At 52.7% G+C, this 23,253-nt stretch overlaps 3 protein-coding genes across 17 annotated transcripts in view; all 3 read left to right on the top strand.

Annotated features, from left to right (window-relative positions):
- The window catches only part of SLX4 (SLX4 structure-specific endonuclease subunit), a 33,862-nt gene extending 29,394 nt beyond the window's left edge, over window positions 1-4,468 (top strand). For 9 of the 10 annotated variants that reach the window (XM_074597958.1, XM_074597960.1, XM_074597961.1 and 6 more), the window contains 3 exons: window positions 222-324; window positions 563-1,045; window positions 1,667-4,467. In XM_074597958.1, the coding sequence (XP_074454059.1) occupies window positions 222-324; window positions 563-1,045; window positions 1,667-2,003 (923 nt within the window). In that variant the 3' untranslated portion in view covers window positions 2,004-4,467. Of the gene's footprint in view, window positions 1-221; window positions 325-562; window positions 1,046-1,666 lie in introns of all 10 variants that reach the window. The other variant, XM_074597967.1, reaches the window with a different exon arrangement.
- A 1,386-nt stretch (window positions 4,469-5,854) lies between these two features.
- On the top strand, window positions 5,855-12,260 carry LOC141747591 (uncharacterized). Of its 5 annotated transcripts, XM_074598079.1 has the most exons (4): window positions 6,672-6,706; window positions 6,915-7,028; window positions 9,042-9,187; window positions 10,443-12,260. In XM_074598079.1, the coding sequence occupies exons 3-4, from the start codon at window positions 9,142-9,144 to the stop codon at window positions 11,627-11,629; spliced, it is 1,233 nt and encodes a 410-aa protein (XP_074454180.1). In that variant the 5' UTR covers window positions 6,672-6,706; window positions 6,915-7,028; window positions 9,042-9,141; the 3' UTR covers window positions 11,630-12,260. The 5 variants fall into 5 exon arrangements, with proteins under 5 accessions (XP_074454178.1, XP_074454177.1, XP_074454179.1 ...); XM_074598077.1 differs by lacking the exons at window positions 6,672-6,706; window positions 9,042-9,187 and adding an exon at window positions 5,855-5,994; XM_074598076.1 differs by lacking the exon at window positions 9,042-9,187 and having other exon boundaries at window positions 6,617-6,706.
- A 73-nt stretch (window positions 12,261-12,333) lies between these two features.
- HMOX2 (heme oxygenase 2) lies at window positions 12,334-22,753 on the top strand. 2 transcript variants are annotated; one of them, XM_074598082.1, is made up of 7 exons: window positions 13,465-13,713; window positions 14,316-14,472; window positions 17,444-17,554; window positions 19,316-19,433; window positions 20,280-20,771; window positions 21,754-21,874; window positions 21,958-22,753. In XM_074598082.1, exons 3-7 carry the CDS (start codon window positions 17,472-17,474, stop codon window positions 22,080-22,082), a joined length of 939 nt encoding a protein of 312 aa, XP_074454183.1. In that variant the 5' UTR covers window positions 13,465-13,713; window positions 14,316-14,472; window positions 17,444-17,471; the 3' UTR covers window positions 22,083-22,753. The 2 variants fall into 2 exon arrangements, with proteins under 2 accessions (XP_074454182.1, XP_074454183.1); XM_074598081.1 differs by lacking the exons at window positions 13,465-13,713; window positions 14,316-14,472 and adding an exon at window positions 12,334-12,579.
- The last annotated feature ends 500 nt before the right edge of the window (window positions 22,754-23,253 follow it).

Raw genomic sequence — 23,253 nt, 5'->3', positions numbered from 1 at the left:
GGCAATAAAAACCAAGTATCCCAGCTTAGGAAAAAAACAAAGCGTTGATTGTTCCATGCAGTGTGAAGCTGAGTAATAATTAAAAGAGCTTGTAGAAAAGTAGTGCTATTTAAACAATTGTTATATAATATTAGAATATCTGCCACTAAGAGGGGAAGACATCAGCCATTCCAAATCCTTTCTGTACTAATTCCGGTCATGGTAATTTCATTCTGCTGCAGAACCTTCCTTTCAGGAGAACGACAAGCCTCCCAGCACTCCAATGACACCAATGCCAGCTTACTCCATCATGGAGACCCCGCAGCTGAAGAAGGAGTTGAGCAGGTGAGCGTTACCTCCACGAGTACATCTCTTTATGAGCAGCAACTGGCTGGCAGGTGGTGTGAAAGAAAGCCCCTGGGTTGAAAGGGAAAGCTCGGTGGAGCTCCAATCAGTGTTTTTTGGAGGTCATGTCACACTTTTCCAGCTGACCACTGGACTTCCTGGCCTGAGTCCCTTCCTGAGCTGTGACAGTGGCAGGTGCAGCGTTATCTTAACCTGAGCTCCCACCTTTCTCTTTCAGATTTGGGGTTCGTGCTCTCCCAAAACGCCAGATGGTGCTGAAGCTGAAGGAGATATTCCAGTATACTCACCGGGATGTGGACTCTGACTTTGAGGATGATATCCCATCTTCCCAGCGTCCCCTGCAGAAGTCCCCAGCCAAACGTTCTAAGCAGTCGAAGGCAGGCCAGGCTGCAGGTGGAAAGCGTGCCAGTGCCCCAAGGGCTGTGGGCAAAAGGAAGCAGGTTGCTACGGCTTCTTCAGTGCTCCCTGTGGGGAGGGCTGATGACGACCTTGTTGGAGCCCATGAAACAGGCTGTGCAGCACCCAAGGAGGGAACTAAAATGTCACATCACCCAGAAGGAGGCAAAGAGCACAAAAGGTCATCTGTATCTCCAGAGGGATGGTCTCTGGAAGCTGATGGTGAGGAACCAATGCTCTCGGCATCTCAGGAGTCTGCAGTTTCTTCATTGGATGGAAGCGACATCTCTTTTGGTTCACAGAGGTAAGGGAAAAAAAATACTAAACAAAGCAATGGTCAGTGGTGCAGGGCAGAGATGAGCTAGGAACATGGCAGACAAAGGAGTGTCCATGTGGCCTACAGTGGCCCTGACACCTCCTAGGGCTTGTCATTTGAAGGTCAACATGCTCCTACAAGAGAAGTAGGCTTTGAGTTTCTTTAGTCTAATTCCCAGTGAGCTATTCTCAGAACACAGAAGTGCACACAGTGTGGCTGTGTGTGGGCAAGGCCCAAATCCGGCATGCCCGGTCTCCGTAAGTTCAAGCGACAGGGAGCCCTCAGTGTTGCCTGAGAGCCTGCAGCCAGAGTAGGGAGAGGACGGCACAGCACTGTGCGGTGGAGGCTGCTGCGGTATGGCAGCAGTAGGTGCTGTGGGTCAGGAGCAAGGAATGCCAGGCAGCTCCGGGGCTGGGTGAGCAGGACCAGCGCTGCCGCGGCAGAACACATGCCATCTTCTGCTTCGTTCATTTTGTGGGTGCTGGTATTGGAGAGTCTGTGATCCTACAGAGGGTGGTCACAGGGGTTGGCCACCAGGGACTTGGGGATGGCCTGTCCTGGCTGGCCTGTTCTTTCCTTGATCTCTCATTTACTTGATCTCGCTTTTAGTTCTTTTGTGAATGGATTTGAAGCCTGTGCTTTTGCATCCGAGGAGGAGGAAGAGGAGTTTCCAGCATCTCAGGCAGCAGCTCGGGAAGAAGAGAAGCTGGAGGCAGTAAGGTGCTACATCCGTTCAAACACAGCCCTGTACCGCAGGATTCTCTTTTATGAACCAATTGAACTGGCAGACCTGCACACAGAGCTGAAACAGAACGGCATTAAAATTTCCAAGGCAAAGCTGCTGGACTTTTTAGATGCTCACTGTATCACATTTACCACAGCCGGAGCCCGGAAAGAGAAGGAACAGAAAAGAAAGGGGAAGAAAAAACAGAGGAGACGATACTGAATGGAGCCCACTCCTCCATCCTGAAAATTTTGTACATGGAGGCCTTACTGCTAAGCTGGAAACGCCGTTCCAGCCTGGTGCTAGCAGTGGTGCTGTGATCGGTGGGTGCACTGCTCCTCCCTGTGGTCTGCTCGCAGATGACATGCTGGAGAATGGCTCTGATGAATTACCCACTCCTCCAGTACCTTCAGCGCGCAGGTCATCTGGAGCCTCTTCCCCGTCCCCCTATTTTCTTCTTGTGCCTTTTCTTTCCATTTTTCTAATACGTTTTAGGTCCCCAACTTTTCTTCCTGGTGGTGCTTCTAGAGGCAGGTGCTTCCCCCCATGACACTTGCCAAGACCTTTTCCCTGGCCTTAGGCTGAGAAATGCTTCACCCTTCAAATTCCAGTATTCAGTAGAATAACCCGCCTGCAAGAAACCTGTCCCCTTTTCCCCTGTGTGAAGCACTGACTGTTTAAAGCCCAGTGACTTCTGTCTTCCTTTCTTCAGCATACAATTGCCCTGTTGATTGTTAAGGCAGGGAGTGTTGAGGAAAAACGATGCCTGTCTTCTGTCCTCGGCTCAATTTGTAATTTCTGGTAAAACTCTTAAATCTGTGTTTCTTAAATGGCTGCAAAACAGCAGAGGTGTTTTTCTGGTCTCTCTGTGATGTCTCCCAAACATGCCCTCTGACACCAGGTGTCATCTGAAAGCCCTTTAGATTCGAACATTTGGTTCTATGTGTTCGCTTGCGTGCTAGATCTGTGTTACAGGTACCATTTGCTCCATTTTCTGAGTGCCGTTTTACCTTGTCAGTGTAGCTGGAGTATGTCCTTGACAGAGATGTTTTTAAGAAAACAGTATTATAGTGCCCATTGGATCTCTTCAGCACTTCTAACCTGATCTAAACCCACTTCTCTGACCAGTCTTGTTTTCAAACTGGACTGATCTTGGGTTGTAAACTGTCTGGGACTCTTGGGGAAGTCTCGGACCCTAAATTGTCATCTTTTATGTATTTACTTTCACGACATCTGACTTTTGTCTGTTCTGGCAGTTCTGAGTCTGCAAAGGGTCTCACTCAACAAAAGGGACACAACACTTCAAAAAAAGAAGCCAGATTTCTAAACCTATTTATATATTTGGAACTTATAAATATTTTTCTATTTTTGTTAAAGCATATCCTTGGTTTTATTTGATTTATATTCTACACAATAAACTATTTGCGATGTAATGATAGACTATAAATAATGTCTTATGACAGACTTGGGTGGGGTTTCTAAGCACCAAAGTTGGGTCTAGTCGAGAGCAGTAGAGTCCACAGTCTGTGCCTGAACTGGCCGAAACCCCAAGCAGAGAACTGGAGGAAGGAGAGTTGTCACAAGTGCCCAGCAGCAAGAAGAGGTGGAATAGGAGTGACCACCTGGCAGCAGCTGATGAATTGGCTACCTGGAGAGAGACGAGCTAGCCAAAAGTAAGGGAGACCTGGGGTGGAGGGTCCGGTGGGCTGCTGGTGGAGGGGAAATGGGCGACCACTTCTGAACCTCCTCTGTCAGGTATCATGGCGTTGTATGATGGTGGGGGGACCTCCTAGCAAAGCCTTCTGCCATGTCTGGTGAATTTTCAGGAATTTGGGATGGTTTTCTCCCTTGGCAGTCACATCACTTTTCTTTCCCCCACCTTCTTGTGCGGGAGTTGCCAGGAGATGACTTTGTTACGTGGAAAGGACAAGGCTTGCCTGAAGTGGCATTCTAGGAAATGTTGTTTCCCTCAGTATACCATGTATTCCTCTCTCAAGTACGCACTTCATACACGGAAAAAGCTTCCGTCCTACTTACCAGTCTTAATATGAGAAAATAAATAAGATCCCTTCCCTGCTTTTTTGCTCTGTTTTTCAGTAAGACTTGTATTTACGATCACAGATTTTGCAGTTAATTCTTTATTACATCTTAACCTTCAATGAACGCAGTGTCACTGTGCAGTGGATATAGATTACAATCATTCAAATAGCACTGTGTTATAAAAAAATGTTCAGTGTGTTATGAAAAAAATCAGAATGTTAATCACTTAAAGGTCTCCATCCTCCTGTCTTTGTCATCCTTAAACCTTGCAACCGGGCGGTCTTTGCCTAATGTGGAAAGATGATTTCAAATACCACTTCTGTGCTGCCAGGGTTTGGAGGTGACCGTTCTGCAGAGGCTTGCCTCGATGCCTCCTTGTTGCTGAGGCTGACGAAATGAAATGTCTCTCGTAATTCTAGAACTTTTCTCGGATGATGAGAAAAGGATTTAACATCTTTTACAGCCTTCAAGACCACAAGGACAGATCTGCCATACACTGCAAATTATCTGAAAGCAATTATTCATTCGCCTGCTTCATTTATCCGTAAGCAAAGCGTGTCTCCCCGAGCTAACGCTGGTGTTGCCATCTGCCAGTGATAATGTGTTGCCAAACAGTTGGATTTGTAGCTATTTCTGTGTTTTCTTACCTTGCTAATGCGGGCTCATTTGTCTTGGAAAATACATTGTCATCATTTTTTATTTCCAACTGTGTAGTAACAGCTAGCAAAAATATTTTGATAGTCCTGTTTGTTTTAACACTTCCAAGGCTGCAGGAAAAAAACAACCTTTTCAACTAAGGTATTATTTTTAAATTAAGGAAAGGAGCAGATAACATTACTGGCATTGCACAAAGCTGCTGCCTTACCAAGATGCGAGCTCTGAGCGAGCTTTGGGAGACACTGCTTCTGAATTCCCTGTGACAATCAAAGGGTCTGTGGGATTGATGATTGATACTCCTTTGCAGCTACACCATGTTGGTTTGGGTATTGTCACGTTTCCTGCCTGAAAGAAAAATAGCCTCAGTAGGTTTATTCTGAAAAGCTGTGCTGCAGATGTTTACATAACCATCTTGCATGTGAGAAGAGAGCTGTTTTCTTACGCGGGCACAGTTCTGTGTGTCCGCTTACTCCAGAAGTCACCCTTTCTTAATGGCATTTCTTGAGTGGGTGTGACCTGTCACCGTGGTCTCTGCCACGGCCAAGACCCACAGAAGGGCCCATTTGACTACAAAATATGACAATGCTGTAAAGTCCAGAGTGGTGACTGTTGGGCCAGCATGGCCCAGGTATTGCGCTTACAGTGACAGCATTTAGATATTGAAGGAATAAATCCGAGAGCAATCCTTCCTGCAGTTCTTTAAGGGGACTGGAGCTGTTCTGGAAGTCCATTTCAAATGGACTTGTTTGCTTTTCAGATCATTCCAGCATAAAATTTCTTCCGGAGGCATTGCATATAAGCTGCTTGTTGTTTAATGACACAAAGCACCTGGAAGAGTTGTTGCAGCCTTCAGCAAAGGCATCTCTGCAATTCAGTTGCTGTCCCCCAGAACAGGATTTTGGAGGTACCTGCAGTACTTCTCTGCCAGGTTCCTGGCCTCTCCAGCTGCTCTACTGCCCAGGCAGTCATCTTGTAAGCGTAGATCACCAAGGAGTGGGTTCTCACTAAGGATTTAAGTGATTGCTAAGGATTTAAGCTTGTGACGGAGCTCAGCACAAGCCCACTCCCCCTTTCCCAACACCGAAGGCTACATCTCCGGTCTCGGGACCAAGGAGGCTCCAGCAGCCTGGCAGTGTCCCCAGCAGATCATCATCTCTTGGAAGGGCACTGAGCCAAGTACGAATTCCCAGAGCTCTGCCTTGGTGTCCTCTAGGTACTTTCTTCTCCTCAGAAAGCGCTGGCTGCCATCATGTCTTGGTCACTGAGTATCTGCGAGGAACGGATGGTGTTGTCCCCATGGTGGGTGTTTGCTGTTGGCCTGATGGGGATAATCCTGCCCAGTCTTCTCCTCCACAGGCACCCAGAGAGGAGCCCTTCTCCTGTGAGGAGACACTCAGGCAGCCATGGCGTCTCACCCTGCACCGGAGAGGCCCTATACTGTGTCTAGTTTTGGGCCCCTCGCTGCAAGAAAGACACTGAGGTGCTGGAGCGTGTCCAGAGGAGGGCAACGGAGCTGGTGAGGGGTCTGGAGCACAAGTCCTGTGAGGGGCAGCTGAGGGAGCTGGGGGTGTTCATCCTGGAGAAGAGGAGGCTGAGGGGAGACCTTCTCGCTCTCTACAGCTCCCTGAAAGGAGGGGGTAGCCGGGGGGGGTCGGTCTCTTCTCCCAAGGAACAGGCCATGGGACAAGAGGAAACAGCCTCAAGTTGCGCCAGGGGAGGTTTAGGATGGATTTTAGGAAAAACTGCTTCACTGAAAGGGTTGTCAAGCATTGGAAAGGCTGCCCAGGGCAGTGGTGGAGTCGCCATCCCTGGAGGTATTTAACAGAGGGGCAGACGTGGTGCTGAGGGACACGGGTTAGTGGTGGGTTTGGGCAGTGTTGGGTTGATGGTTGGACTCGATGATCTGAAAGGTCCCTTCCAACCTGGACGACTCTATGGTTCTGCCAGTGCGGGGAGGGGGTGGCGTGAGCTGGGAGCGCCCCGTCAGTGGTGGACAGCCCCTGCTGGGGACGAGCAGGGCCCCCCGAAGGGTACGGTGTCTCCGGCGGGCTGCCCGCGGAGTCCCGCTGTGGGGCGGGCCCGGCGCCATCCCAACCCCGCCGCCGCCATTTTCGGTCTCCCTCAGCGGCGAAGGCGCCGCGCGCCATTGGCCGCTGCCGTCACGTGACAGCGGCCCCCTCGCCCCCGGCACCAGCGGCTGGCGGCGGGGCCGGCCGGGACCGGCGCAGGTACCGGGCCGGGGGGGGGAATAGGGGGGGGAGTGTTGCCCCGGGGATCCCCCGGCGGGACCCCGCCGCGCTCGGCCCCCCCAGCCCGGCGGCTGCACTCACTCCCCCGCGGCCGCAGGGGTGCCCGGTCGGCGGGGAGCTGCCGGTTCCCAAGCCCCTCCGGTAAAGCCCAGCTCGCTGACGCTCCCCGTTTCCTTTCCCGGAGCAGGACCCCCAGGAGCGGAGCCGGAGATGATCTCCCACATAGATCAACCGGAGGAGCGGTGGTTCTCCCGCCTCCACGCCTACCGAGGGACGAGCCTTCCCGGGGGCACCTGTCCAGGTAACAGCCATCCGTCACCGGTAAACCGGCGGGGAGGAGAGCGGTGCCAGGACCCCCGATCCCACCAGACCGCACAAGAGTAGTGGTGTGGGGTCGCACGGGGGTCCCCCCGGCTTGTCCTGCAGCCTCTGAGGGGCTGGAGGCCTGGAGGAGAGCAGAGGAGTGGTGGTGTCCCTGGCCCAGGTTATCTGTGGCCTCAGAAATGCCCAAACCAGACAGGTGATGGTTTGGTATCTTGCAGCGCTCTCTCTATTTTCTTGTCTTCTGCAGTTATGTACGCATTCGCATCCATGACAGCTTGCAGCAAGGAGTTCCGCAGCTTTCTTAGCTGTTTTGTGAGTCACTGCCACCTTTGGTTTGCTTTGAAGCTGCCTTCTAGTAGTTCTCTTGATGTCAGTAGTTCTTAATTTAGAACTACTAAAGCAGGGTGGATCCATACCCGCCCCACGGTTTTTATAGTCCTCTGATATTCCCTATCAGCTGTACCGTTTCCCAGCAGAACAGGCAGTTGAGTCATCTCCACTCCAGAAGCCATCCTGTACCTTTGATCAGTCGAGTCACCCCTCGGTATCTTTCTCAGCTCCATTAGAGTTTCTCTGAAATGGAAGATCCGTCCCTGCCTCGCACACGGTCAGGATGTAGGGCTTGAGCAGCGAGGCAGAATTACATTCTTCTCTTTTATTTTCTGTTTTTTCACCAACAATCGCTAACATTTGATTAATTGTTTTATCTGCCTAGGAGCTCTAGTTTTCACCTGTCTGCTCTAACTCTAAGGTGCTATTCCTGGATGATACCAGGAACATCCTAGCCCCATCCTGGTATAAGCATAAGGTATAGAGGCTCTTCCCCTCTGCAGTTCTTCATGTTCACCTGCAATGAATGTCCTGTCATTCACTTCATCAGTATCATAAGGCTCTGCCATAGTTGATCTTTACAGTCAGCCTTTGTCACTTTAACCCTGAATAGCACCAGCAGATGTTTCCACCTCCCCTTTCCCTCCCTTACCACTTTATTGAGGGTCACTCATCCCATAGCAGCTTAGTTGCTTCATCAGTTCGGGTGAAAGACGAACGTCTTTTGGGAATGCCTTTGGACTCCACATCTCCCTTTTGCTGAAATTGGTGGCATCTCTGAAGAACTCAGAGTGGTTTGTGAAGTGAGACATCTATTTCCAAAGGCCATGCCAGCCCTTTCACAGTCTACCTTCTTTGTCCATCTATTCATTAATTCTCTTACTCCGGTTGTCCTCCTGCTGCTGTGAGGCAGGCCAAAGCACAAGCCAGAGCTTCTCTTGAGAAAGAGAGATCCAAGGATACATTTCAGATGATATTTAGGTTCTCTCCCAATATGTACGCTTACTCTGCTTACCTGCAGCTTGCCTTGCAGCTATAGCACTGGAAGTCTTGAGCTTAACAGAGGTCTTGCCATCGACCCAAACTGGCATGAGCTGAGGAAGAACCACGTTCTTCCTGTCTCTCTTGCCCATTCATTTTTGCCAGTTCAGCTTTATACTTCTGGTATTAATTCTTCAGCATTGTGAACTTACTTTCCCTCTGCTTAAAATACCTCCAAGCGAGTCCCGGTCATTATGATTTTGATCAAACCCATTACAGACAACTTGTCCCGGATGCCAATGTCTCAGAAATAACAAAAATGGTTGTTTTTGTTGAGAGCTGGAGAAGTTGTGAGCTGGAGCCATGGCTGTCATCATTGTAATAAGAAGCTTGAAACTCCTGACCTTCCCCAAAAAGTACAGAACACCACTGAACACTTTATTTTCGTGTACTTTGAAGGCCTTTTCAAGTTCTGTGTAAAGAACCAAAATTCTGTGTAAGAACCAAGGCTAGCGTAGGTGAAGGATATCTCTCTGGGCCCAACAGCAAGAGAACAACTTCACTAGCTCCATCGTCTACTCAGTACGTCTGACAGACAGGTCAAGAGCTTCATGCTGGCCTGCCAGAAATGTCCTCGTCTTGTCCTGTCTTTGGATATCACCTTTCTCTTTTCCTCCAGGCCTGGATGCAGTAGCTGCAGACAAGTGGAAATGCCTTCATGGTGAATAGCAAAGTTCCAGTTTTTGTTCCTCTCGAGGGATGATTTTAATGAAAACTATATGAGGGAAGAAGTGGCATCGCTACCACACCAAACTGCCATAAAAGGTATCTCAGGAGTTCGCTGTGAAATCATATTGTGATGTTTTTTTACACTGACTAGAAAGAGGAAGGTCGAGTATGTACATATATCAGTCTGGGCTGAAATTCTATATTTTCCTTCCTTTATTGCATGCTTACAGTTCAGTGGTGGCTCTCCTTTACCAAGGCATGCACTTCCTTATCACAACTCAGCCAGACCACAGGAAGTGCCAGTGGTTTGTACATCAATCCCACGCGACTGATATATTTATTTCACAAGAGTTTTCAGAGAAGCAGGAGGTACTGTTGAATCTTTAAGTAGACAAATCTGGAGGTCTGTGTGTTTGTGGCTTTGGTCCTCAGCCTGTTCCATATTTTGGGTCTACGTATAGTCAACAGCCAGTCATCCTTCAAGTCCTTCACCCCTGGAAGTCCCTATAAAGAGATCATCTGGAAGTCTCTTTCTTGGATTGACCTGTCTTAAACCTGCATGTGATGCCTCTCTTGAGAGATACCTGTTGTCATTTCTACATCCTGTGTACATCCCTCTGGCATCCATTTATCCTTCCCTGGCAGCAGAAGGGTACACCCCACAGGTCCTGTCTTGCCAGTTTAGTGTACAAGCCCTCATTAAGCCTGCAAACAGCTACATTTCCCCACTGACAGCAAAAGCCACAGCATTGTTGGGGGTGCATTCACCAACCACCTTTCACGACAGATTTGTTCTGCACCAATGGAAGCATAAAGTTACCTTTCTTCTGCTCCAAGGTTGGCATAAACCAGGCTCCAGGTGGTCACCGTGTCTCGTGCCTTAGGGCCAGCATCTCCTTTGTGTATCTTCTCTCTCTCTGCACCACTAGCAGCACAAGAGCAGGGAGGTTGCATCTGTTGCAACCCAAGTAACATTCTGCTGAACAAATCAGTTCTTTACCGCCCTTCTCTGCCTCCCAGTTCAACTTTTAATAACATTTTCAAAGACAATATCCCAGGAGAGCAGCTGTCTTTCCCATTTGAGCACTAAGCTTTTACCTCCAATATGCCAATAATTTCAGTAGATCCAGGATCAGGCAAAGCATGCAGGGTTGCATGCAGGGCTATTTCCAGGGTTTGTTCCTGTGAAGACTCCGAAAAATCCACTGTGTAGTTTGGAGGGAAATATCAGAACTTTTTATACTTAAAGTCAATCTGATGATTTTTTAGAATTTGTCCTCTTTTGCTTTCCCTTGTGCAAAATTTTCCTGTCCTGCATGTGACTTCTTTCTGGATTCTCATTTTATTGCAGCAGAAGATGGGATTGTGAGCAAGAAAGAGGAAGATGCCCACCAAGGCATCCCCAGGCCAGTGGAGTCCATGGGTTTACTCTTGGGACTCTCCAAGGAGAACAGTTCCCAGAATCCTGCACAGGACCCGGTCCTCCCACACAGGTCAGAAAGGGTTCAAAGACCTCTGGGGAAGAGGCAAAGCCGGGTGACACTGTGTGGAAAAAGTTTCCGGAGACTGCCAGATATTATCCAGCAGAGAAATCCTTCTGCGGGAAGACTGACAATATGTGGGGACTGTGGGAAGAGCTTCAGGGTGAGCTCCAACCTCATCCAGCATCGGAGAATCCATACCGGAGAGAAACCCTTCGCCTGCACTGAGTGCGGGGAGAGTTTCCGGCAGCGGTCGCATCTCATCCAGCACCAGAGAATCCACACAGGGGAGAGGCCCTATGCGTGCTCCGAGTGCGGAAAGAGCTTCAGCATGAGCTCGAAGCTGATCCGGCACCAGGTAACCCACACCGGGGAGAAGCCTTACAAGTGCTCTGAGTGCGGGAAAAGCTTCTCCGGGAACTCTCAGCTTGTCCAGCACCGGCGAGTGCACACTGGGGAGAAACCCTATGAGTGCAGCGACTGTGGGAAGAGCTTCAGCGTGAGCTCGGCCCTGACACGACACCAGCGGGTCCACACCGGGGAGAAACCCTACGAGTGCACGGAGTGCGGGAAGAGCTTCAGCCAGAGCTCTGAGCTCATGAAGCACCAGCGGGTCCACACTGGGGAGAAGCCGTATGAGTGCTCGGAGTGCGGGAAGAGCTTTACCGTGAGTTCAGCCCTCATCCAACACCGGCGGTTCCACATGGGCGAGCGTCCTTACAGGTGCACCGAGTGTGGAAAGAGCTTCACTGTGAGCTCCCACCTCATCCAGCACCGCCGCTTCCACACCGGGGAGCGCCCCTTTGAGTGCACCGAGTGTGGGAAGAACTTCCTGTGGAGATCAGCCCTGCTCCGGCACCACCGGGTCCACACAGGGGAGAGGCCCTACGCCTGTGCCGACTGTGGGGACAGCTTTCGGCAGAGCGCCCACCTCATCCAGCACCGGCGCATCCACACCGGGGAGCGTCCCTACGCCTGTGCTGACTGCGGGAAGGGCTTCACCGTGAGCTCTGCGCTCCTCCGGCACCAGCAGATCCACAGGGGAGGGGAGCCCTAGAAGGGGGGAGCACAGGGAACAGTTAGGTCCGATACCCTGGGAGCATCCCTGTGGAAGCAAAGCCCAGTGTCCCTCTCCCTTTGCCCTGTCGGCCGCCCTGCTTGCGGTGGGTGAAAGCAATTTCTTTTTAGGAGAATGAGTCCTAAAAGAGAGAGGTGGAAGAAGGGGAGAGTCGGTGCAAGGAGCAGAATTGGAGGTTTGGGGAAGAGCGCGTGCCACAGCAGGGGCAGGAGGTGGTGTCTGGAGGGCCTAGCTCCTGGGAGAGGGAGAAGAAATAGTTTGAAAAGGCTGGAATGTACTTGGTGGTGTATTTTAAAAGAAGGAAAACACCTTGCCTTTTCTCCTTTTGGACAATTTATGGAGGGAACAAAATGGACCATCGTAGAGCCTGCGACTCTCCTATCAGATAAACGAAAGCTCTGGCGTTCCCTCCCTGACGCTGCTGCGGCCAGAGGCTCGGAATTACCGTCTTCAGCCCGGGGGCTGGGCCTGTGTCAGGGGGAAGCCAAAAGCCCTGGCGGCCCTGCCGGTGGGGATGGCAGCGGGGGGTTGGGGGGGCGGCTCCCGCGGGACCCCAACGGTGCGATCGGTTCTAAAGCTGCCCAATAAAGCCGCGGTCACAAACCGGCGCCTCCGCCATTTCCCGTTTACCACACCGCCCTTCCCGGTGGCCCCTGCGCCCGCACGCGCCGGATGTCCCCCTCCCCGCAGGGGGCGGGGCCTGGAGCGACGCCGGCGGCCGCCGTTGCCGGAGGGTGGTGGGCGGTGGGGAGGGGCTTAGGGCCACCGCATGACATCCCCGGCCGCCTGCACCAGTGGGCGGTGCCGGCTCCCAGCTTTCCGTGGCTTCTGATTGGCTGCGCCCTCGGCCCCTCCCACCGATGTCAATAAATCCCCGGGCGGCCGAACCGGGCCTTTGTTTCGCGCCGCGGGGCAGGGGGCGGCAGCGGGTGAGTGTGCGCGGCGCGTCTCCATGGCAACGCGGCCGGGCCGGGGGCGGCGGTGATGGTGGGGCTGGGACCGGGACCGGGCCAGAGGACCCGGGGCCGCTCTCCCGCGGGCCGGCACCGGGCTGAGGCCCTCGGCACTTCCTCTCCCTTCCCCCGCGGGGCTCCGCTCTGGGCCCCCCGCCGCCGGAAGGAGGCTAGGCTGCCTCGGCCTCCCGGCGGCAGGTGGGCCCAGTACCGTGCGGTGGGGAGGCGCTCGGCCGGGCCACCCAGCCAGGCCGTCTCAGGGCCCTGCTCTGCCCCCGGCCGCGGGGAGGGCTGTGGCGGCCGCCCCCAGGCTGCCGGTGCCGCGCCGCGGGAGGATGGGGCCCGCAGCGCCCGTCAGAGGCCTGAGGAGGCTGGCCGAGCTCCGGCGCCGGGCCTCGTCGGGCCTCCCTAATCTCGCCCTTCTGCTCCCGCGGGCGAGCGTCTGTACGGCAGCTGAGGACGTGTGTCAGAGCAGCAGCCTTATGTCCCCGCAGCGGTTCCAGGGGTGGACAACCTTTTGTGAAGGGTGTCTCTCAGGACAGGAGTCCGGTGCCGGGTTCCCCTGGTGGCACGGGGGGCACTTGTCTCTTCATGGCCCTCTGAGGCCTCTTGGTATCCTTGTTTTTCCATTGTTGGGTGAAACAAATGTCTTATTCAGGCCTCACATTACATACATCAGCCGTAAGTGCCTGTCACTGGCCCTGCTGGGGCTGTCCCAGGCAGAGCTGGCTGCGTGCTGGGACAGGCAGGGCGAGCGCTGGCTCTCCCCAGAGCGAAGGCTGTTTATCTGTCACACTGCGCTCTTCCTCCCCCCAGACCTAACCCTGACTGACTGACTTGCCCCTTGTGCTGTTCTCCTAGCCAGTGTGCAAAAATAGATTCCTGATGTGCTGCCTGGCGTGAGGACCGCTTACCGAAGTGCGGAATTGGACAAGAATTTGTGAACGTGCCAGGAGTTTCCTATCTCAGTCAATTTGTTGAGGTGCTGGACCGCAGCTCAGGGGGACAGAAGTAGCGTTTGTGTGGGCACTGCTAGAAGTGTCTTGGACTTGAATTATTGCCTAAATTTAGGCTGTGTCCAGGTGAAGTCTTAACTCTACCTGGGATCAGGTAATGTAGTAATTTATTCTGTGAGTCTCCATTTGTAGCAGCAGCAGCTAGTGCCAAATACCTCCCCAGAGGGAGGAGGAGACTTGAAGCTCTCCCGATGCTCTTGCCAGGTTACCTCTGTGGTGATTCTTCAAGCTGCTGGAGTTCTGGGGTTTGTCTTGGCTGCAGTGTTGCTTGGGTAGGTCCAGGCCCACTCTGCCATTTATTAAAGCAAGGATGTAAGCTCTGCATGTGGGGAAATACCTTGAAGTTGCATGATAGTTGAACAGCAAACATGAACTTTGTACTGCCTGGGTGCTTGTGAATTATTGAACTTCTCCTGAGGGTGCCCAGGCAAAGCCAGGACTTCCAGTCTGGCGTCCCCGCAGCAGCAGTGTCTCCTTCCTTCAAAAGGCATGGCATATTTGGATTGTCTTCCCACACCGAGGAGAATGGCTGTGCATCTTTAGTGTGAAGTTTGCTGTGGAAATGCGCGTAGGGGCAAGCTATTGCTGGCTAGGTGAAACAGGGGTATTTTCTCAGAGAGTTTAAACACCGTTATTGGGAAATAAATGTTTGGAGTGCTGAGGTGTTCTGTACCAAACCTTCTCTCCACTCTCCAGCCCTGCTATCCCGACTCTTGTGACTGTTGGATTTCTCCCAAGCGGGCTGCCGTCAGGGCACCGGGGGGGTATGTGTTTACCCTGAACATCAGCCAGGATCTTGATGAGCAGAGCTTCTCGTAGCAAATGAAAGGATGTTCCAGCCTCTGCAGTGGAGGTAGGCAGCTGCTTGGACTTCCCTCTCAGTCCATAGGACACTACCTCTTTCAGAGGAGCAGAATGCCCCAAGAAACCAGGGCTTTGACCAGTGACCATGTTGTGTGCTTTCAGTTGCCAGGGTTTTTTTAATAAAAGCAATGGTTTATGAGAGTTGTAATGCTTTTGATTTTTTTTCCCCTCCTCCAAGTTCTCCTGCGATAACCTAATACAGAAAAGGACAGGGGTTTGATTTGTGCTGACTTGTCTCCTGAATTCATGGCTCATCAGGGAGGTGTCTATACTAGAGACAATATCGGGGAAAAAGCTAAGCTTCCATGTTTTCCTGTACGTGAGCTGTCCTCGCTTCAGGCTAAACTGGTGTTGTCGCTGCCCTGCATGTTGCTATAGAGACGAACGTGTCGGGCTGAGCCTCTACAAAAAAGCTGTGGGAGATACAAATCAGAGTCCTTAAATGACTTTTTTTGCATGCTAACCCCTTCTTCCCACAGCAGATAGTGCTGCTGGAACATTAATTCACTGTTGTGATCAGTTGTCCTTCTACAACACTAGCAACAGATTTGGGTAAAGGCATCTGAGAACCCACCAGATGCCCCCTGCATAGCATGGAGGGCAGAGCTCCAGTGTGGGTGAGTGCTGCTAACCATGGGTGCGGAGGCTCTAAGGAGTGAGTTAGCAGTTGTGTCCTGTACAATGATGATCTCAGGAGCCATGCCGTGTACGTCTGGCCATTGGGAGCCTCTCACCATTGCTGCTATTGACTGCTAGTTTCTGATCTGGTGTGGTCCTTTGGATTGGATTTAAAGTCAACCTTCAGGGCTCTTCCAAGTCATGGACAGTGTTGAAGTGCTCTTTGTAGCTCTGCTCGCACCTGCTGGCTGTTGGAGGCCTGGCAGCGTGCAGAGGCAGCACACCCTTCCTCCAGGACTCTGGCTCTCTAGAAGTATAAGATAAATCGGAACCAGTTCATCTGGTTTAATTTTGGAATCTGCATTTCTTGAGCAGTGCCTGGCCTGAAGTAAGCTGAGTAGAAAGCCAGGGTGCCATGAGAACTTGTGTGTCTGTATGGGCAGGAGGCTGGCTGGCTGTGCTGTGGGGCAAGCAGGCTGTCCCCCCCCATGCCCATGACGGGCTCCTGGCTGAGCCCGGGCAGGTTATTTACCTCTTTGCTTTGGTTTCCCTTCCCCATGGTGGGATTTCCTGATGTTTGAAGCTGAAGCTGTGCAATGAGTGGAGATAGGTCCTGTTTGCTGACCTGCTGTGAACGTTCTAGTGAATGATCAAATAGACAACACAGCACTTGGACCTCAAATATCTCTGAGCCCTTGTGCTGGTGTGCCTTTCTGCCCCAGCTGCATTGTCCTGCCCCAGGCTTCTCTACCCAAGGGATGGGGAGGCTGCACTGCGCCCTGTCCTGTGGGGCAGGGCAATGGGGATGTGGGGCTGCCACCCCTGATGACTTTTGCTGCTGCACTGGGCTGGCTTGTACCACAAAGTAATGTATTTTGGTCAGTCCTCCCCTTGGGGAAGGCTCTGTCCCGGTGAGCCCAAAGGCTGCGTGATCACAGGGGAAACCTTCACCCTGGGGATGTGTCCCCCAGACTGGGTGCCGTGCCCGAGCCGGGAAGTCTTGCCGTGGTGCACCCAGGGATGGGTGCTCAGACCTGGCTTCCAGCGCTCCTGGCTGAGTCCTGCTGGACCAGGAGTGGCTGTAAGACCAGGCTTAGAAACTTGGGGGTGAGGAACCAGAGGGCAGTTAATTTATAACTGGTGTGCTTCGTGTACGCTGGGAGCCAGCAACTGACGTGTTGGTGCCGGCTCTGTGCTAACGAGCTTGGTGAGCTCGCAGCTGCTTGTCTGCTCTTCTCCCAGCCCCCGGACAAGGGCTGAGCAGTGAGCCTGCGGATGCAGCCCACCAAGGGGGACTGGACTGAAGTGGGAGAGCTTGAGGGATGGTTTTCTTACAGTGAGTGCTTTCTGAAGAGCCAGCAAGCAGCTTAGTTCTGTGCGCATCTGGCAAGGTGGTGGTGCTGCTGTGCCCAAAGCTGATTACAGGTCCATTTTATAAATGAGGTGGCTGGATTTCTGGCTTAACAGGGGTGTTTTAGATGGTGTAAGCCAGGTGTGTTGCTCCTGCTTCTGGGTGGGTCTTGTGCATCCTGCTACAGCGGAGGAGTTTGGTTTTTTTTTTTTTTTCCTTTTGCAAAAGAGGATGGAGAACCCAGTTACTTCTGGGGTTTGAAGTAAACCCTGCTAGGCAGGAGGAGTGTGTGAGTGGTGGCAGGAGCTAGCCGCAGCTCACTGTTCAGAGAGCGGCTGCTTTGACTCTTCACAGCCCAGGGAAGGCAGAGCAGTGAAATCTGCCCCTGCTTTGGCAGTTCCTCTTCATATACCTCATTGCAGGGAAGGCTTTTGTTTCCCCTGTGAGCTGCCTGACTTCAGAGCTTAGCTGGCCTAATTCGCTGCAGCTTTCTTCCAGGGGAGCTTTGTACTGCTGTGGAAGCAAAGTGGCTTGTTCTTCCTCCTGACTGAAGGGGAGGTGCTTCCCTTTCCCGTTACTCTGCTCAGTGTCTAACATTGGATGAGTTTTTTGGTAGCACCGGTGGAAAGCAGCTTTCTCACCATTTCAGGGCAGGTTGCTAATGCTGAGGTCTCTGATTATCTCCATCCAGCAGCCGTTCTGAAGTTGGGAGACCCAGTGTAGGCTGCGTGCTGTGCTGCAGGCCTCCTCTGAGGTTAATGTTTTGTGTACTGGGTGTTAGCGCTGGGGTTCACCTGGGGTAACTAAACTGAACAAGCACGGCTGGCTTGAAAGCGCCCGGTGTGCAGTGGAAACAGCCAGTGGCTGCTCCTCACTGCCCTGTGTGGTGCTGCAGCTCTGAGGCTCCTCGCCAGGCTGCTCGGCGTTTCATACCCATCCCTTTGCCTAAGGCAGCTTCTCTCTAAAACCCCTCTCTAATTTTGACTTTCAGATTGCCCGATCTCCAGCACTGAGCAGCGATGCCGTCAGCTATGGAGGGCTCAGAGGGGGGAGAAGAAGGGGAAATCTTGCGCTATGAGGAAACAGAAGATAACAATGTCAGGTGAGTCCTTTCTCACAACATGGCACAGACACACTCTTGGGCAAAGCAGGAGACCTTCCAGGTAAAGGAGTGGTCTTTCTCCTCATCTGAAGAGGGGTGAGGGACTCCAATAGGTGATTAATCAAATATATGTGCAGTAAAATCTGTTTAATCAAACTGTACTGGAAGAGTGGAAGGGATGATAAAGAGCAATCTAGCTAAGGCTGACAACAAGCAGCTATTTTTTTAGTCTCTACTATCAGACTCGCATTTCAGAAATGCTTTGACCATTTGGCGGTTGTGTTTGTGCCTTCCTGGCCAAGGTGAGCCAGTTTTCCACGGCTTGCTGGGCAGTCTCATGTGATATAGCAGCTTCTTGTTTTGAAAGATGACTCTAGAGGTGAACTCTGCCCCAGTAAGCTGCCTCTCTTGCCTTTGCAGAATACCTGCTGGTCTAAGCAAGGATCTTTTCTTGGAGGTTAGTTTAAAAAAACAATTTCACACATGTAGAATCATAGAATGGTTAGAGTTGGAAGGGACCTTAAAGATTGCCCAGTGCCACCCCCTGCCCTGGGCAGGGACACCTCCCACCACACCAGGTTGCTCCAAGCCCCCTCCAGCCCGCCCTTGAACACCTCCAGGGATGGGGCAGCCACAGCTTCCCTGGGCAACCTGGGCCAGGGGCTCACCACCCTCACGGCAAAGAATTTCTTCCTAATATCTAATCTAAATCTCCCCTCTTCCAGTTTAAAACTGCTACCCCTCATGCTATCGCTACACTCCTACGTGTGCTCTAAAAACCAAAGCTTCCGACTTGGAAAATGGGAAGGGTGAATGGGGTGCTTCCCAGAATAGCTAGGTAGGCTGGTTGACTCCTCTTTGACTTGACAGGCTCGGTTTCATGAGAAGTTAATGCTGCCTGGCTTTCCTGGCACACCCGGGCCTTGTCTAGCCTGTCGGCTGCAGTGTTCAGCCACTCAGTGGGTCTGGAGTGTTCAAAGTCTGTCTCTTAGGGCCAACACGAACATGCTTTCTGTAGCAAACTGGTCATAAAAACTGTAAGGTGCACTCTGGCATAATTTTGAGCGAGTGTAGGTGTTGATAACTCTGTACCAAACTCCAGGTAGGCGCAGTGGCTATAATCTAAAATCATAGACTTTTTTTTTTTTTAGCAAGACAACTTGTGGAAGCGGGGAAAACCAGTGTAACTCAGGATAAATAAACGTTTTAAGGGTGTTCTTGCCCTGTTTTGTCATTGGGCTCTTATCTCTTCTCCAGCAGTTGATACCCGAGTCGGAAAAGCTAGGCTCCTGCCTGCGTACACATCTGCTCTTACCTGAGCCTTTCTCCTTCTTCAGAGTGACCAAGGGGGATACCACCAAGGCTCCTGTGCCCTTTACCCTGCCCAGTAGTTGCTTTTCATGTGCTGAAGGCCTTCTTTTGTAGTATTGTTGGGCTCACATGGATGAGAAGCAAAAGTAATGGTGCAGGGATCAGAGGATCCTTGGCAATTGCTTCAGTATCCTGAGTCTGAGCCCCTGTAAGCCCAAACCCTCCCAGAATGGTGAGTCTGGCTGGCACATTGGTGCTCGCATCTGCAGAAGGAGCCATCTGGCTTCTGCCACCCTGCTGCTTCCTCCTGGTGGTGCCAGCCTGAGGGATCCCACCTTCTCCAAACTGGGCCTGAGATGGTAGGGAGTGGGGGGATCCCTCCAGACAGCAGGGAGAAACATTACTGCATGTGGAAGTGGGGTGAAAGGAGCTCTCCCTGTTTGCCCGCAGTCCCACCGACCTTTCGGAGCTGCTGAAGGAGGGGACTAAGGAATCCCACGACCGTGCAGAGAACACTCAGTTTGTCAAAGACTTCCTGAAAGGTCGGATCAAGAAGGAGCTCTTCAAGGTGAGTCTTGCTCTGCTCCCATGGCAGAGCAGCTCTTCGACATACCCGGTGACTGATGCAGACTGAGACAGAGCTCTACAGCTCTGTGTGGGAGAGGAATCCAGTTTCTAGGTGGTATAGAGGTGGGCCCTTGTCCAGGATTTCTGCTTGGTGTATCCAGGGGGTGAGGAGCATCCTGGCCTAGCACAGGTTTGATTAGGTGGAAGCGCTGGGCTTCTGGCCACGCATCTGCTGGCTGCTTGAGGCAGGTGTGGCTGCAGGACAGATACTGGTGCCATAAGCTGTTCAGGAATGAAATCCTTGTGAGATTACAGCACTTCCTTCATCCTCTGAAGAACAGGCTGTCTTCCGTAGACTTCAGGTTGGATTGCTTTCTCTTCTGTACGGAAGAGGTGGTATTCTGGGACTGAGCAGCACTGTCTGGTCCTGAAGGTCTTGGCATATACAGTAGTCTCCTGTAGCACAAAGCTGTTGGTGCCAGTTGTACCTTTTGGATGAAATTTGCTCCTCTGCCTTGTTCTCGAGGTGACAGGAGGCCCAAAGCACACAGCTGACAACATTAGACTAATTCTTAGCTTGTGCTCTGTAGGTGTTGTTGTCATGAACATAAATAGAGAAGAGCCCCTGCTCCTTCAAGTGATACCTACCTGGCATGGGTTCTCCAGGCTGGTTTTATGTCAAGTATCAAGTGATACCTGCCTGGTGCGGGCTCTCCAGGCTGGTTTATGCCAAGCCTGGGGGTTTCCTCCTTCTTTACCCCGACTCAGTGCAGGGAGGGAGCAGTCACAAGGTGTGATGTGCCGATGTAGCGAATGGCTTCTGACATCAGCTGTGCTCTGTCCGTAGCTGGCCACCGTGGCACTTTACTTCACCTACTCTGCTCTGGAAGAGGAAATGGATCGCAACAAGGACAACCCAGTCTTTGCTCCTCTGTATTTCCCCCTAGAGCTTCACCGGAAAGAAGCGTTGGTCAAAGACCTGAAATATTTCTATGGAGAAGACTGGAAAGAGAAGGTCCAGTGTTCAGAGGCAACTCAGCAGTATGTGGACAGAATCCATCACGTGGGACAGCACGAGCCAGAGCTGCTGGTGGCTCACGCTTACACACGCTACATGGGGGACCTCTCAGGTGGCCAAGTGCTGAAGAAGGTAGCCCAGAGGGCCCTGAAGTTGCCCAGTACCGAGGAAGGGATCCAATTCTACGTGTTTGACAACATTTCCAACGCGCAGCAGTTCAAGCAGCTCTACAGAGCGAGGATGAATGCTCTGGACTTGGACAAGAACACCAAGGAAAGGATCGTGGAAGAGGCCAACCGAGCCTTCAGATTTAACATGCAGGTACGAAATCCCTCGAGCCCCTGCACGTGTGGGTGCTGCTGCTTTTGGGTCTGGACTGTCTCTTAGGCCCAGGTTAATTCAATCAAGTCTGCTCATCCAGGCACTGGTTTGGGTCTGGGACCACCAGAGCCCTTCCATCTGGCGGGAGTGGGATTCTGGTTTGAATAATACTTCAGGAGACACGGGTAGGAATTCCTCCCATGCTCCAACACCACAGCCAAGCCTTTGATTAGGGCAAAATGAAGGTGACTTCACTACAAAATTCCCGTGGGCTGTGTGGCTCTGAAGCAGTGGGGGGAGCAAAGCTCTCGCTCCGAGACAACCTCAAACAGTTTGAGCGTATTGCACCACGCTGGTTACAATTCATCTCCTGTCTCACGTCTGACATGTTGCCCGACGGCCAAAAATGTCTGTAGCCTCTTGTTCCTTCCCATAGTATTTGCCTTTTGTGAAACCTGACTGAGCTGCCACTTGCCCCAGGGGGATGAACATTGTCTTAGCTACTGGATGGAAGCTTTAGTCTGTGCCTGTAGTAGGGCAGTGTGGTTTAAGCTGGCCAGAAACATGGTGGGATGTGGTCGTCTCCTTTGTTGGGATCCTTAGGGAAACCCCTGGCAGCGTTGCTGGAGGGGGCTGCCTGACCGCGGCACGAACAGGAGCAGTGACCCCGGGGAGGGTCTGCAGCAGGGAGGGGAGAGCGTGCTGCCTCGTGCTCCCACCCGCAGCAGGGTGATGCTGCGTCTGTCTCGCTCCTGGGCCTGACTTGATGCTCTTGGAACGGGCTGTGCCTTCTCAGAGCCGCAGCACGTGTCAGATGTCACCACAGGTCTCCCTGCCAGGCGCTCCGACGTGAGTCGCACGTGCTGTCTTTGGGGGGAGGCAGGCAGGAGTGGCTCTTGCCTGTTCTCCGGATCATTCCAGGGGTCCGGATGAAAGCTGCCTGGCGCTGCCTGCTTCATGTACTCACTGTGACCACTTGCAGGTATTTGATGAACTGGACAAGATTGGCAGGTCACTGACAGAAGAAGCTCAAGATGGAGGCTTTCCAGTCCATGACGGAAAAGGAGACATACGCAAATGCCCTTACTATGCAGACAAACTGGGTAGGTCATGGGCAATGGCGGAGCTGCCACACACTTGCGGCACAAGTCTCGCAGCACTAACGGTGCTTTCTCTGTTCTATCAGGCAAGGCAGGACCCGGCTGTCCCTATCACGCTGCCGTGGCCCTGGCGAAGCAGCCGCTGGTGCAGCTGGTGCTGGCGGCCTGCGTCGCTGTGGCAGCGGGAGCTGCGGCGTGGTACATCCTGTGATGGGAAGAGCGGCGCGTGGCTCCGGACAGTGGCAAGGGGAGAGGCGCGCCCTGTCCTTTTTCAAACTGTTCCCTTGCTGTTGGTGGTGAGTTGGCCGCAGGGGGCAAGTAAGAAAATAAAGGGGAATCCTGCGGTGCTGGCAAAGACCCTTTGCACACCAGTAATGCAAGCACTGTAATATACTGGCTTTAGCTGACTAGCGTACGGGACTGATCTGGTGTGAAGATTCCACTTCAGCACTGCCCTACCCAGGCTGGGGCAGCTTTTAAGGCTAGCAATGTCTTGTCCTGTACCGGCAAAGGCTTCACGTGCTTGGCTTTTCATCTCCTTCCCGGGAGCAGTCACTGGAGGGAGTTTCCTGCCCTGGGCTGCAGCCCGAGAATGTGTCATCAACCTTTTGAGTGAAGAACAGGCGGTTTCCTACCCTGAGAAGCTGATGTTTCAGTCTTGCTGCTGTGCCGCGGGGCCGTTAGCTCAAAGGAGTGTCCTGCATGTTGCAGTGGCCCAGGGACCAAGTCTAACTGGTGTTGGAGGAAGGTCCCTGGGGATGGGGACAGGACCACGTGTGGAGGTATGAAGGTGACAAATGTGTACTGTGCAACCTGGGGGGCATGGGTTGTTTTGGTTTATTTTCTGAAGCCTGGACTGGAATAAAAAGTTGCAGCGCTGGAGCTGGGGAAAGCCGAGAGTGCCTCACTGGGAGAAGGAGTGAGCTGTGCCAGGGGTGTAGGTCTGCGTGGGGGGTGCGGAAGGCTGGGGAGGGGACTAATGGGGGGATGCAGAGCGAGTACAGACTCCCACCCTGCTGTACTCGTCTCTGACTCACACACGCCCCAACACACTTCTGCCCTTACACCCCACCCTGTCCCTGCTGCCTCCCCTTGGGTTTCCCTCAGCTCCTGTGGGAGGTCCCACTGCTCCTGCTCAAAGGGCTGGGCGAGGCGCTGTCGCAGCCCGGGGCTTTCCCCTGGTGGGGGCTTCCGCTCTGCTGGGAGCGATGCTTCCCCAGAGGCGGGGGGGGGGTGTGCTCTGGGGCACACAGCTACCCCTGCGCGTCTGCTGGGCCCCAGCTGCAGCTGAGGGATGGTCAGGGAAAGCTCCTGTTACCCCAAGGGCTTCTGCTGCCCAGGGCTGGGGTAGGGAAGCTGCTCATCTTCTTCCAGTGTTTGGC

Source organism: Larus michahellis, chromosome 8 (genome assembly GCF_964199755.1).
Source record: "Larus michahellis chromosome 8, bLarMic1.1, whole genome shotgun sequence".
Classification (NCBI taxonomy): Eukaryota; Metazoa; Chordata; class Aves; order Charadriiformes; family Laridae; genus Larus; species Larus michahellis.
The sequence above is the reverse complement of the archived record's forward strand: the minus strand, read 5'-3'. Positions and strand labels throughout refer to the sequence as shown.